The 14313-nt window shown below is 36.9% G+C and overlaps 1 protein-coding gene across 2 annotated transcripts in view; it reads right to left on the bottom strand.

The window, feature by feature from the left end:
• psd3l (pleckstrin and Sec7 domain containing 3, like) overlaps positions 1-14313 on the bottom strand; it is a 120699-nt gene that overhangs the window by 90160 nt on the left and 16226 nt on the right. For both annotated transcript variants that reach the window (XM_016522074.1, XM_016522073.1), the window contains exons 3-4: positions 8191-9058; positions 5557-5937 (exon numbers count right to left, since the gene is read on the bottom strand). In XM_016522074.1, the coding sequence (XP_016377560.1) occupies positions 5557-5937; positions 8191-9058 (1249 nt within the window). The remainder of the gene's footprint in view (positions 1-5556; positions 5938-8190; positions 9059-14313) is intronic.

The raw sequence follows: 14313 nt of genomic DNA on the forward strand, positions 1-14313 counted from the left end.
GAGCCGCAAGGTTTAATTTGGTTTTGTCTGTGTATGTTTTTTTTACTCTCAAAGCCGTGGAGCCCATTGACTGCCATTATAAGACTGATAGACTGCAACGGTTTGAGTTAAAAATCTTAGTTTGTGTTCTACTGAAGAAACAAAGTCACCTACATCTTGGATGCTCTGGGGGTAAGCAGATAAACATCACATTTTCATTTTTGGGTGAACTATCCCTTTAACACGCATTTTCCACATTGACCAACAGAAGGCTGCTTGTTTTGAAAATTACTTCTGTGTGCGCTGTGCTTCATAGATACAGTACTGATTTTTTTGCCAGCGAAATTTCCCCGAATTCGTGTGAACAACTTGAACCCGATGCAGAATTTACGAGGGGCAATCAACATGCCCTTATGTGAAATTTCTAATCATGGCGATTCCTACTGAAATGACTGGATTTTTCCCAAACTGCTGTAAATGCGTGCTAACATGACCACACCTTTACCCTAATACGAGCAATTTCATGATAGTTTTTAATCCCATTTATTACATAATTAAATAGCCTGCATTTGCACTCAAAACAGAATCATTCTTTAGTTCTTACACAAAAATAAATTAACAGCGTGCACATGTAGTGGTTTTAATGATCTTGACTCAGCAGTAGATGAGTAATGATATCACAATGCAGGCAACTTTATATTCATTCTACTGTTTATAGTTATCATCATTCATGATGTGCTTCAGGATCAGCCCACTGAAGAGGGAGGGGAGAATCACACAAAGACAGGAAAGCTTCAACCTTTCAGCTGTAGAGGACATTCACACCGCGGACAGACGCGAGAGCTGCTGCGTCACACACACACACACACTCAGCTGCGTCTGAGAAGCGTGTCATGCAAGCCGAAGGTCAAGACTTACTAGACGGCGTCAGACAGGCCCGGCTGGGAAAAGCAGCCGGACACTACGGAGCCCATGAGAGTCGGTCGGCGGCGCGTGGTGTGTCCTACCTCCAGATGCCAGACGCTCGGCTCTGACCTGCATGCTAGGACACGGCGCTCTGTTTGTGCTTATTCATTATTGTAGCGAGTCTCATCACCACAGCTCCGGCGTCTCACTCCATCTGAGGGGGGCTGGGCCGAACACACGCGTGTGTGTGAAAGGAGCTATGGCCTTTATTTACATCCATCATGCTCTGGGGCACGAGGCTGCGATGGAGCTATAAATAACAGCAGATGATGAGGAAATGTAGCGTGATGATTTCTGACGAGTGTGCGGGTGAGGATGCATGTTTACTGATCGCTATTGTTATGCTGTGGTAGACTGCGTTTCTCTAGGTGCATGTTAGACTCAGTGGGCTTTACAAATTATATGTGACCCTGCACCACAAAACCAGTCATAAGTAGCACGGGTATATTTGTAGCAACAACCAAAAATACATTGCATGGGTCAAAATGTTGATTGATTGTTCTTTTATGCCAAAAATCATTGGGATATTACATAAAGATCATGTTCCGTGAACATATTTTGTAAATTTCCTACCGTAAATATATCAAAACTTAATTTTTGCATTGCTAAGGACTTCATTTGGACAGCTTTAAAGGCGATTTTCTCAATATTTAGATTTTTTTGCACCCTCAGATTCCAGATTTTCAAATAGTTGTATCTCAGCCAAATATTGTCCTATCCTAACAAACCATACATCAATGGAAAGCTTATTTATTGTATAAATCTCAGTTTTGAAAAATGTACCCTTATGAGTGGTTTTGTGGGTCAGGGTCACATATTACATCCACTGGTTCCTCGAATTGCGCACATGAGAGGTCGAATGAGTGCACTCAGCAGCAGGTTTAATAAAGTGCTTCAAAAGCATTCACTCATCCATAAAACACAAGAGCTCCTTCAATTCTGTGCAGTTTAAACTCAGCTGATCTGTGTTTCGTCTTCTTCTGTACACACAGATCAGTTGTTTACAGGAATCACAACCATGTTGTACAAAAAATGTACTCCAAACCCATAAAAACTGAATCCACTTCAAATCCACATAGTGTTCACAGAACTAGTACAGCGTGACGTCACTCTCTTTTGGAAACTATCTTCTAGAAAATGACATAACAGGGGTTTGTGTCTGGACTCATTTGCTTGATTCATTGCGACACTGGTTTTTCTCCATACCCCGTCATTTCTCCCATCAGCCCTGCAGTCTCAGGGCAGTTAGATGCTTAAAAGTAACATCTTAACAGCATAAAGTTTTCAAACTAGGTTCCTGCAATTTGCATTAAGTTTATTTTGCGGTATGATTACAGGCAGATTGTACATTATCCCTCCGGTTTTTATTATATTGATGCATTAAAAAATAAACTACTATTTGAAAGTATGGGGAAAGTTTTTAACTTTCGTTTGTTCAAAGAATACTGAATTCAATGTATCACGTTTTCCACAAAAATATTAAGCTGTTTTCAACATTGATAATTATAAGAAATGTTCCTTGACCATCAAATCATCATATTAGAATGATTTCTGAAGGATCATGTGACACTGAAGATTCACATACATTTTTTAAAATTGCAGTAATATTTAAGTACAAGAGACTTCTTTTCGAAAACATTTATAAATCTTATTGACCCCATACTTTTACTGTATATAGCTACCCTATATTTTATGAAGGGAAGTCCTCCTGTGGGTCCTTCATATAAGCTTATTTCCACCACAGAAGAGATATATATTAAAAAGGTAATTGTGATTTCTTGTGTGTTTTTTTTTTTCTCTCCAAATACATCTCGCAATCCAGACCTTTTTTCTCAGAAATCCAAATTCTTGAGAAAAAAGTCTGAATTATGAAATAAAAAGTTGCAATTACCTTTTTTTATATTTTTATTCCTTTGCAGAAATAGGATTGCATCGTCCTCGCATTTAAGAGCTTGAAAAGCCTTATCTTTAAAATAATAACCAGCTCTAATAATAACTAATACATCTCTTGTTGCTAATTTGCTAAACGGGTTAAATCACAGCGATCCACATTTCTTGTTTACATCCACAAGACATCAAAACTTTACTATGATTTGTGTGAGTTAACTGCCGTATTTAAATGCGTTCGTCATGTCAAAACTTTGCAGTGTTTATATGCCCACAGAGGAAGCATAATCAGGTATAAAATAAAGTGTACTGAAACTGTGAACAATCAAATCAATATGAAAGTATCAACATCAGCAAAGTCACAAAGAGTTTTTTCATTTAAAAGCATGAGATGCAGTGGGATGGGAAAAAAACCGCCATGAAGTCTCGAGACAAGTTTTTTTAAGTTTTAATTTTACATGGCTTTCTAAACATCTTGTGCGAGACGCGAGTGCAACGGTGATAGATGTCTTCTTCTTCTTGTTTTGTTTTATGGCGGGTGGCATCCAATGTTAAGGTGCATTACAGCCACCTACTATACTGCAGTGTGGACTAACAGAAACTTGATTTTTATTTTAAATTCGACAAATATTCAAAATTAAATTTTTATTTGACAGCCCTATAGCACTCTTGTCACTGGAAGTTTACAAATCTTACTGACTATAAATTAGGGATGCACGATATTATCAGACTGATATCGGAATCGGCCGATAATGGTTTTAAGTGTAAATATCGGCATCGGCCCGATATGAAAAATTATGCTGATATGTCTTGCCGATAAGAGGAATGCGTTAACTCATGTGCTCAGGGTGTGCTAGCGATTAGATCATGTCAGCAGTGTGACTCATTCTTGAAGCAAAGTTTTGTCTGAATGATGATTAGAATGATGATCACTGTTTTGGATCGCACATGCAGCGGCAGCAGCGGCAGCCTCCCCCGGGTCCTAACGCCCGCTCAGTAAGGAGTTTTAATTCCGTAGGGGGCGCTGTTGGCCTACTTCTAATTAAATTAAAAGTAAAATAGCCTACACAAATAACATTTAGACTGTGTTTCTGATTAAATAAAGCAGTAATTGATGTCATAAAATAATGAGTATGTTTTGATTTAAAGGTCAGAAGCTATAGCTTAAATGAAAATAATATAAAAAACTTGCAAATTAAATAATTTTATATATACTGATTTATTCATTAATGTGTAATATGTTTTATCTTTTAAACAAATCACAAGCTCTAAAAGATTTCCAGAATTTTTACAACTCTTTTGCTTTAGACCATCTACAGATGTTAAATCTTAAAATAAAATGTTAGGGTTAACCTTTTCTGGGGGAAAAAAAGCAGCGACTGATATATAGTTTATTTATAGTTATTTTCAAAGGTTCAATGTACTGTCAAAAAAACGTCATTATTGTTATTTAATTCTAACAAATAAGTTCTTGTTAAAAACTAACCAAAATGTTTAAAAAATTGCTTATAATTTCTGCACAGGAGAGACTTGGTGTTGTTTCCAAACAAAAAGAAATATATCGGTATCGGCCAAAATGAGTTGAAAAATATCGGCATATTGGATATCGGCAAAAATCCAATATCGTGCATCCCTACTATAAATGTTCTCACCTTCACTTTAACTCCTTAAAGGGATGGTTCACCCAGAAACAACAATCCTGTCATCATTTACTCACCCTCAGCTCGTTCCAAACCTGTAGTTTCATTCTTCTGTTGAGCACAAAAGAAGATATTTTGAAGAATTAGGGTAACCAAGCAGCTGATGGTAGCCACTGACTTCTATAGTATTTTTTTTCCCCATTCTATGGAAGTCAGTGTTTACTGTCAACTTTTTGGTAACCCACATTCTTCAAAATATCTTCTTTTGTGCTCAACAGAAAAAAAAGAAACTCAATACAGGTTTGGAACGAGCGGAGGGTGAGTAAATGATGACAGAATTGTCATTTTTGCATTGAACATCAACTCTTATTTATGAATTACAGTTATTGTCTAAATATCTAGAAAAATTCCTTTCTGAACCAGTGTTATTTTTCATTGAGATACTAGATAATCAGTTTTGAATATAGTTTTTATTCATTTATATAGTTATTTTATTTCACTTTTATTTGTAGTTATTTTAGTAAATAATTTTACCTCAGATTATGTTTATTTCATGTATGAAACAAAAATGTTTTTAGGTTTAGTATAGGGACCAATTCTCACTATTAACTAGTTATTTATTAGCATACCTATTATTAATATATTGGCTGTTTATTAGTGTTTATAAAACATATATTCTGCATGAGCATATTCTACATCCCTAATCCTACCCAATACCTAAACTTAACAACTACATTACTAACTATTAATAAGCAGCTAATTAGGAGATTATTGAGTCAAAAGTCATAGTTAATGGTTTGTTAATGGCGAGAATTGGAGCTTAAAATAAAGTGTGACTTAATTTTATAACCCTGGTCTGAAAAAGTGCATGCAATGGAAAAGACTTTTCAGCAGAGGGCGCCACATAATCAACTCAAGCCTCCATGTTTTCTCCTGTACACAAGCTCTTCAGCATAACAACATAACGAAACAGTGCTCAGCGCGAAGAATGTTACAATTTGTGCAACACTGCATGCGATATCTGCAACCATGACAAAGAGCTGTCAGCCATTCTTTCAGCATACGTTGAACTGTGCGGTCTTACCTTAAACAGCCCTGCAGCCAGTCTTTGTCGTTTAAACCGTTTGCTAGAGCTGCTCCTGCGTCCTCACGGCCCGCTGAGAGAAACGAAGAGGTCACCTCCAGAGCTGCCCTGCCGCTCTCCTTCGTGGCGGTGACGCTCAGCACCTCAGCGTCCGAGCTCAGGAACAGACTTCTGTCCTTGAGTCGCTGCTGAATCATGGGAGTGAGGGGGATGTCGAAGGCAAACGAGGCTCCTGGAGCGCTGTGAGAGCTGGGTTCAGGCGCAGGGTTGGACAGCGAGTCCATGCTACTGTAGAGAGTCCCCCGCAGACGCTCCGACTCCAGGATGATCTCAAACTGGCAGCTGAAGACATCTGTGGCGTCACTCTCACCTGCAGAACACCTGGACAGCCAGACAGACAAACACATCTCACTGAACAGACGTGGACTTTAGGACATTCTGTCTTACGCCTACTTTAAAGTCCTTTTCCAAAGATACAACTCAAGCATTTACTACAACATATGTTCATTTGACAACTTAGGCCATAAGAATGAACCTCACAAAATGAGCCTGGTCACCAGAAAATTAAAAGAATAAAACAATAACTTAGGACCATTCATTTATGAATTCAGCACATTTCCTCTCAAACTATTGTTTCCATAATGCATTCAGACTTTCAAAGTCATTCTTATTACGATTTTTATTACTGGAATACAGTATTTTTATTAAAACAAACATAATTACAGATTGCTCAATCAAATAATGTAATAACATAAATACTTATCTAAGTACTTGATTGATTGATTGATTGATTGTATTACTACAATTTTTGGCTTGGTTATAGTAATGAAATGTTCAGTAACACTTTAGTATAGGGACAGATTCTCACTATTAACGAGTTGCTTATTAGCATGCCTATTATTAACATATTGGCTGTTTATTAGTGCTTATAAAGCACATACTCTGCATGAGCATATTCTACATCTCTATCCTACACAATACCTAAACTTAACAACTACCTTACTAACTATTAATAAGCAGCTAATTAGGAGTTATTAAGGGCAAAAGCCGTAGTTAATGGTTTGTTAATTGTGAGAATCGGACATTAAAATAAAGTGTGACCGAATTTTCTTCTGTAATGAACAATTAATTACTATGAATAATATTATTCTGAATTATTATTATTATGATTATTAATTATTATGAAATAAATGATTATGAAAATAAAATAAACATAGTTTTCTTTCTGCAAAACATTATTTATGACCCGGATATGTTCTGGACAAATTCATGAGAGTCATCCACAGGAAGTTGAAAAAAATAATGCAATTCAATTATAGAACCACAAGCCTCGTTCCTCTTAGCAACTCAGAGTGAACACAACGCTTCCTCTATATTGTGCTTGATCATTTCTTACGAAGACCAGGCAGAAAGGGTAAAGGAAGTGAAACCGATAATCAGATGCATTAGAGAACTGAATATAAAAAGTAACTAGATTAGCTGATGAACAGCACACTTGAACTTAGCATTGCATAAGGTGCAGCTGTGTATATCTCTCATTCTTGACAGCTTTTACTAACCTTACTGAGTTGCCTACATAGGCATCATAGGTGTGCCCCTGACATAACAGCTATTCATAAATAATGCTGGTAACACTTAGGGAACACACATGCAATAGTTTTCCCTCAGTAAACTCCAAATTACTGCTTAAAAATAGTAAGTAAAGTAGTTGTTGTGGTAGTTATCTATTTTTTGTGTAGGTTTAAGGGATCTAAAATATGGTCATGCAGAATAAGACATTAATATGTGCTTAATAAGTAAACAGCCAATATGCTAGTAATATACATGCTAATAAGCAACTAGTTAATAGTGAACAGTGTTCCCTAATCTAAAGTGTTAGCATTACTCTGCCTTCTATATTCTGTCAGTACTAAAATGCAATGCAACAGTCAGTCAGGATTAATTATTCCAAGATGGCAAACATATCAAGAAAAAATGCATATTGTAAATATATTAATATTTTAATGTAATACTAAAAAACATCAAACATGCACATAGAGGGTTTAAATCAGTCAGATTTAAAATGTTGTCTATGTAACAATGCAGAGCTAGTGTTACTAGAACATTTAAAAATGTTAAGTCCAAAATCTTTACCAAATGTATAACAACAACTATAATTGCTATTAAACAGAGATAAGAAACACAATACTGATTATTTTAATGTTAATGTGTTTGATAACTAATAAGCAAAATCACTTTTTAATTGTTTTATTTTGGATTTTTCCACATCATAGCCATTTAAAAAAAAAAACATATGCACCGTTAAAATTGTATTAAAACATTTTAATTATAAAATTATATAAATAGTTACATAAAAAATATTTATGAAAACAAAACAATTACTCATTGTTAATAATATTAATAATTATCAATAATATTGATTATAAAAATATAAGGAATTAATTTACCTGTGAACACCGTTGTTTCCTGTTGAACGAACACCAATTTAATGCCACTGGTGGGTGCTATTGTTTTTAATTTCTTTAAAAGTACAAAAGTATCATATAAAATAGCTTGCTCATGCCAAATAACGGTGTCTCTCTACTATCTAACAGGCTTTTGGCAAGTGAGGACTGCGATGCAGAGGTACTGTACCTGTCTGAGCCGTTCTCTGCTGGATTGTGATCGGGTCTCAGCACACGCCCCTGTGGCACTCCTGTGGCTTCTGTATGCTGCTCGTCTGGAGTCACTTCCTCTTTCACGCTGCAGCTCTGGTACGTACCGTTCTGCATCTCTCCATTCACGAGGCTCTTCCTGCTCTCCACAAACCGCAGCTTCTTCGGCGGCTTGTCCCGCAGTTTGCCCCCCTCCAGAAAGCCACTGAAGATGCCCGGGATCTCGGCCAGAATTTTATTGGATTCCTCTAGAGACTCATCCACCAGTTCTGCCGAGGGGACGTCGTCTGTCCTACTGGGCGAGGGTGACCCGGCCCTCTTGCCCTCCATCTCCTTTCCAGCGTTTTCTTGGGAGGGCACCTCTGAGGGCTGCTCCCCATGTGCTGCAGCTGGAGTCGGGCTGGCGTCAGGTTTATTTTGGCAGGCCAGTGCATTCCTGGGGTCTCGACTGGGCCCAGAACTGAAGCAGCTCAGCTCGTTTGCGGCCGCCATAACTGAGCTGGGGTCCTTTATGAGCGCCTCGCACCACGAATCAAACAGCAGGGAGTCACCTGCTAACTCGGACTGGCCGTTCTGAACGTCCAGGCCCTGCTTGGCCATATCCAGCTGAGACGGCGGGGTTTCGTCTTGCCCGTTGCAAGGGATCATGGGTGAGGCGGCGGTGGCGTTTCCTGACGTCGAGTCCTGTCCGGACGCAGCATGCTGACTCCGAGCGGTCAGGCCACTCAACAGGTTTGACAGCTCCCTGTCAATTTCCTGGAAGAGGGACGTCTCATCAATGTCATCGTCATCAAGAGCGGACTCAAGACCTGAGCCGCTTCCCTGTTTCTCTTGGGTCGGAGAGGCGACTGTTTGACAAACCAAAAAATTAAGATTAGAGATCATTAAGTGCTAACTCAAAGAAAGTCAAGTGGAGCAAGACTGTCTGCCTCAAATAAAACCAACGGAAGGCAGGATGAACAACAAGAAAAAGAGAAACTGCCAAAGCAAAACCGCTATTGGTAGTAGATAACATTTCAGTTATACAAAACAAAAACAAACATTTTAAGGGAAATGAAAAGCATCATCAAGTGGACACATCTGTATGTGTGTTTAGGCCACATTATATTTTACAACCTGAACTAACATTTCCTTGTCATAAAAAGGTCAACTTATTTTGATATATTGAGAGACTCAGTGACACTGATATCTTCATCATGATATCAGGACAATTACATAATCCTGAACATTTTTTTTACTTTATGCTCTATCAAAAATATAAAAACGAAATTAAAAGCTTGCTCCTCAAAGAAAATGTGTATTCAAGCCACTGTATGTGTGAATTTCATTTTTAATGCACCAGCTGAAATTAAAGTACTAGTCATCATGAAATGTGAGGGTCTGTAAAACATTAAACATTAAGCATAAAGCTGATTAGTCATATTTGTTTAGAACTGTCCAAACTCTCTTCACCAGGTGGCAGCATTTGACTATGGTTGAAAATGTACTGTAAACAAAATTTGAACAAAAACACCAGGCTGCATCCCACTGCACTTACTATACAGTAGAGAATGTGAGATAAAGATTAGACATTTCGGCCACACGCTGCCTTCATGTCAATTGATAAAATATCAAAGCAAAACAATTGACAAACAGAATTTTGTTAGGTTTGAAATGAAGAAAATGAAGACAATTAAATACATCTAAAGTTTGTGTTAGTTAAAAAAATATAAATATTTTTTAAAAATCATGTGCAAATTGTAATGATGCTAGAGGTTTGGGGTTATTAAATACTCGTGAATAAACAGATTCACAAATACAATCCATCCACAAATAAATAAAATCAGATCCACCAATGAATGTAAGGAGTTTCACAAAATCAAACTAATTTACTAAAAACTATACTGAGATTTTTAAATGTGTTTTTCTACAAGAACTCAACTCTGTATAATTTGTGCAATGCTATTAGAGGACAGACAGACACACAGACAGGCAGGTAGACAGACAGACAGATAGGCAGACAGACAGAAAGACAGACAGACAGACAGGTAGACAGACAGACAGATAGGCAGACAGACAGACAGACAGAAAGAAAGCCAGACAGACAGGTAGACAGACAGACAGACATGCAGACAGACAGACAGACAGGCAAGCAGACACAGACAGACAGACAGGTAGGTAGGTAGACAGACAGGCAGACAGACAGACAGGCAGACACAGACAGACAGGTAGACAGACAGGCAGACAGACAGACAGAGAGGCAGGCAGGCAGGCAGACACAGACAGACAGGTAGGTAGACAGACACAGACAGGCAGACAGACAGACAGGTAAATAGACAGACAGACAGACAGAAAGGTAGACAGACGGCAGGCAGACAGACAGGCAGGCAGGCAGGCAGGCAGACAGACAATTAACTATTTTGATGAACTGTTTCTTTAATACAAAATCTAAGACCAAAAGTTTGCTGGTTTATAGAGATGAATTGTGGATAAAGTATAATATAAATGTCTTTGAAACTTTTGAAACATTATCAAATTTAATTTAGATTTAATTGTAAAGCAAATTTGACAATAAATACTGTTCCAAAGTAGTGTGATAAAAATTACTGCATTAAACATATTTAATAAATGTTATCATGTTAACTTGTACAGCCCTAATGATTAGTAAAATCTCAAATTTACCACATACCACCAGCCCCCTTTAGACCCCCGGGGTCCCTAGAGCCCAGTTTTAAAACCTCTGCTCCAGTGCATAGTATAACATGAACTGGGATGTAAGGTCACTGCTGTGCTCTGTTGGTTTCTGTTGATTTGGATGTGTGCCATTTGTAGAAGTACAAGGAAACCATGAGCCAGTAAACTTTGTGACTCATGCACACTTCTGAAACAGGTTTCATCATGACGGCCATTGACACTGAAGCATGACACACCAGTGATACAGAAACATTAAGATCTTGGAGGAGTGTTTTGTGTTCATGTTGGTGGTTAAAACACACACAGCAGCTCAATAGGGTTGTCACTCCTCTATTGAGAGTTTAATCACACTCTGTAGACACAGTCCAATCAATTCCTGTATGTCAGAATCAGTGATATTCACATTCCACAAGCGAATTAACTCCTCAAACATTTAAAGTGACAGTCCTATCTGTGAACAGAAACAAACTGAACAACTAGTTGATAATGCAGTGACGTCTCTTTTCTGGAAAATGGTAGCTTGAGAATGGGTGCCATTGGATGCTAGAAAATCACAGAAACAAAGGTATGTGTCTTCACTGACTCATAAATTTTGATACGATCTCTCTTCACTAAAGTTTCTTCCAACAGCCGTGTGGTCTTGGGGAAATCCCATACATTACTCTCCATAGAGACCAATGTTGCCAGATCTCACTAGAAAAACTGGATCTGAAAAACAAGCCACTTGCCTTTTTAAAATAAACCCAAATACATTGATCATTTTTATGAACTACATTTATGAAACAACAAGCCCAAAGACGTTTATAAAAATGTGGACATGGAAATATGATGTTTAGCAGCAGTTTTATGAGTCAACGGGTGGTTTACTTAAAATTGCTGGACATAATGCGTCAGCTGAATAACATGCCTTTGGTCAAAAATAGCAGACATCAAACAGCTTAAACTGATGCTCAAGTGTTCCTATGATTATCACTACCTCAATAATCACAACTTTGAGAGTGACTCATGACAATTGAGATATTTTCTACCAAAGTTCAAGGTTGTTGCCTCTCTTATGTCTGTATTATTTATTATAAAAACATCTCTATTTACATCCTTTATTTTCTTAAATGCACTTCACCTGCCTTTAGGTGTCACCAGCAAAGCATTATGTTTGCTACACTGCAGTTGTTAAGAGCTATTTCTACCTGGTTTAGTTAATTTATAAAGTTAATTTAGATGTTACCAGTCAGCACTGTAAAACCCTCTCAGAAAACCTAGTTTTTGTTTTTTACAGAGGAACAAAGCAGGGTTTGTGTACAAACTGTCAGATTCTGTGAACTATAATGTTGCACAGAACTAGATGCTAGCTGCATTATAGTTTAGTCAAGGGGTCAAAAAAGCCATCTGGTCTGAATCAGGAGAGAAATCTGCACAAATCAACAACCATTGATGAACCAAAACACTCCAAAACAGTTCCTCATGGGTGGATTTTGATGTGGGAGGATAACAGGGGATGGACTTTTTCACTGGAGGAAGTGTTATTATGGATTATAAACTCAGAAGCGACACTGTAAAAAGTAAAAAATAAAGTAACCTAATATATTCAGGTTGATTCAGTAATGTTAAATAACATTTTTTATTTGAATAAAATCAATTTAGATGTTACCACATGAAGCACATTTGGTCACACTGGGAACCAATTCTCACTATTAAATAACTATTATCTACGACATTTGCCTCAATAAACTTCTAATTTGCTGATTATTAATAGTTAAAAACTATAAACAGCCAATATGCTAGTAATATGCATGCTAATAAGCAACTAGTTAATGGTGAGAACTGGTCCTTAAAATAAAGTGTTACTGCTCATTTTTAGGTTACCATTTTTTTCAGAGAAAGGTTTAAAGGTAAAACATCTTAATGACTGATTTGTTTCTTACAAACACACAGCTTTTGTCTTCTCAAGATGTCAATTGATGGACTGGAGTGGTGTGGATTACTTGTGATGTTTTTATCAGCTGTTTGGACTCTCATTCTGACGGCACCCATTCACTGCAGAGCATCCATTGCTGAGACACTGATGCAATGCTACATTTATACAAATCTGATGAAGAAACAAACTCATCCTAATCTTGGATGAGCTGAGGGTGAGTCAATTTTTCAGCAAATTTTCATCTGAACTATGAACTATTCCTGTAATCCACAATTTTTTCAGTTTATTTAATGATTATGTTTTAAAGATCTACACACAGAAGAACAGTATGTTACACATTTAGAAGAGTAGGGTGTTAATTTGAGCCTGTATTCAGCCGAAAAAATACAGCATCACATACGGAAGTGAAAGAGAAAATGTGTGAAAATATTTCATGAACATTTTAAACCTTGTACATAAAATATAAAGAAAAGAAATAAAAAAAAATAGGACTTTCTATTTGCTTTTAAACTGTAAACGCTTTTCACTAAGCTGTTTTTCCAATTTTTCAAGTTCTACATTTTCTCCTTAGTATGGAGTCAAAATAATGCCACATATATATGCAACATAAATAAGTTTTGCAAAAGAAAATAAAGTTTTGCAAAAGAAAATAAAAGCAAATTTTCATCTGAACTATGAACTATTCCTGTAATCCACAATTTTTTCAGTTTATTTAATGATTATGTTTTAAAGATCTACACACAGAAGAACAGTATGTTACACATTTAGAAGAGTAGGGTGTTAATTTGAGCCTGTATTCAGCCGAAAAAATACAGCATCACATACGGAAGTGAAAGAGAAAATGTGTTACATGCAGTTTCAATTTACTAATACAATATATATATATATATAAACAATAATTACATGCGAGTATGCAAGAAGTATGCAAGAACATAAAAGTACCAGTATCTGATGAGCTTTCGTCTTCTGTCTTTCCGAAGAGAAACTCGTACTTGGCTTTGGCAACACTCTGTGCATGTGCAGAGGAGCTGCTGACCCGATCAAATGCTTCTCCCTGCAAGAACAAACCAGAATTAAACTTACATGCATTACATTAACATCATTTTAACCAGTTACCAGCTTCTTTGATGACAAAGCTGGTTCCAATATAGGCTTATCATTAGTTAAATCATCAGGAGGACATGTTGTCAGGCTCAACTAGGGATATGCCGGTATCAATTTTTCATGTTGCGATTAATTGCTAATGCTTTTAACACGGTATACGGTATTATCACGATACTGAAATTTAGTTTTAAAAAAAAGTGCTGTCATAATACAGTATAACAGGTTTAATAACTTTTTTCTTATAACAAAAATAACTGAACATTTAAATGCAATAAATACAGAAAAATGTATAAAGAACAATAAAGACCAATAGTATCACTTTACAATAAGACCTCATTAGTTAACCTTAGTTAATCAGAATCAGAATCAGAAGAGCTTTATTACCAAGTATGTTTACACACACAAGGAATT

This window comes from Sinocyclocheilus rhinocerous, unplaced genomic scaffold, assembly GCF_001515625.1.
Source record: "Sinocyclocheilus rhinocerous isolate Xijiao unplaced genomic scaffold, SAMN03320098_v1.1 scaffold178, whole genome shotgun sequence".
Taxonomy (NCBI): Eukaryota; Metazoa; Chordata; class Actinopteri; order Cypriniformes; family Cyprinidae; genus Sinocyclocheilus; species Sinocyclocheilus rhinocerous.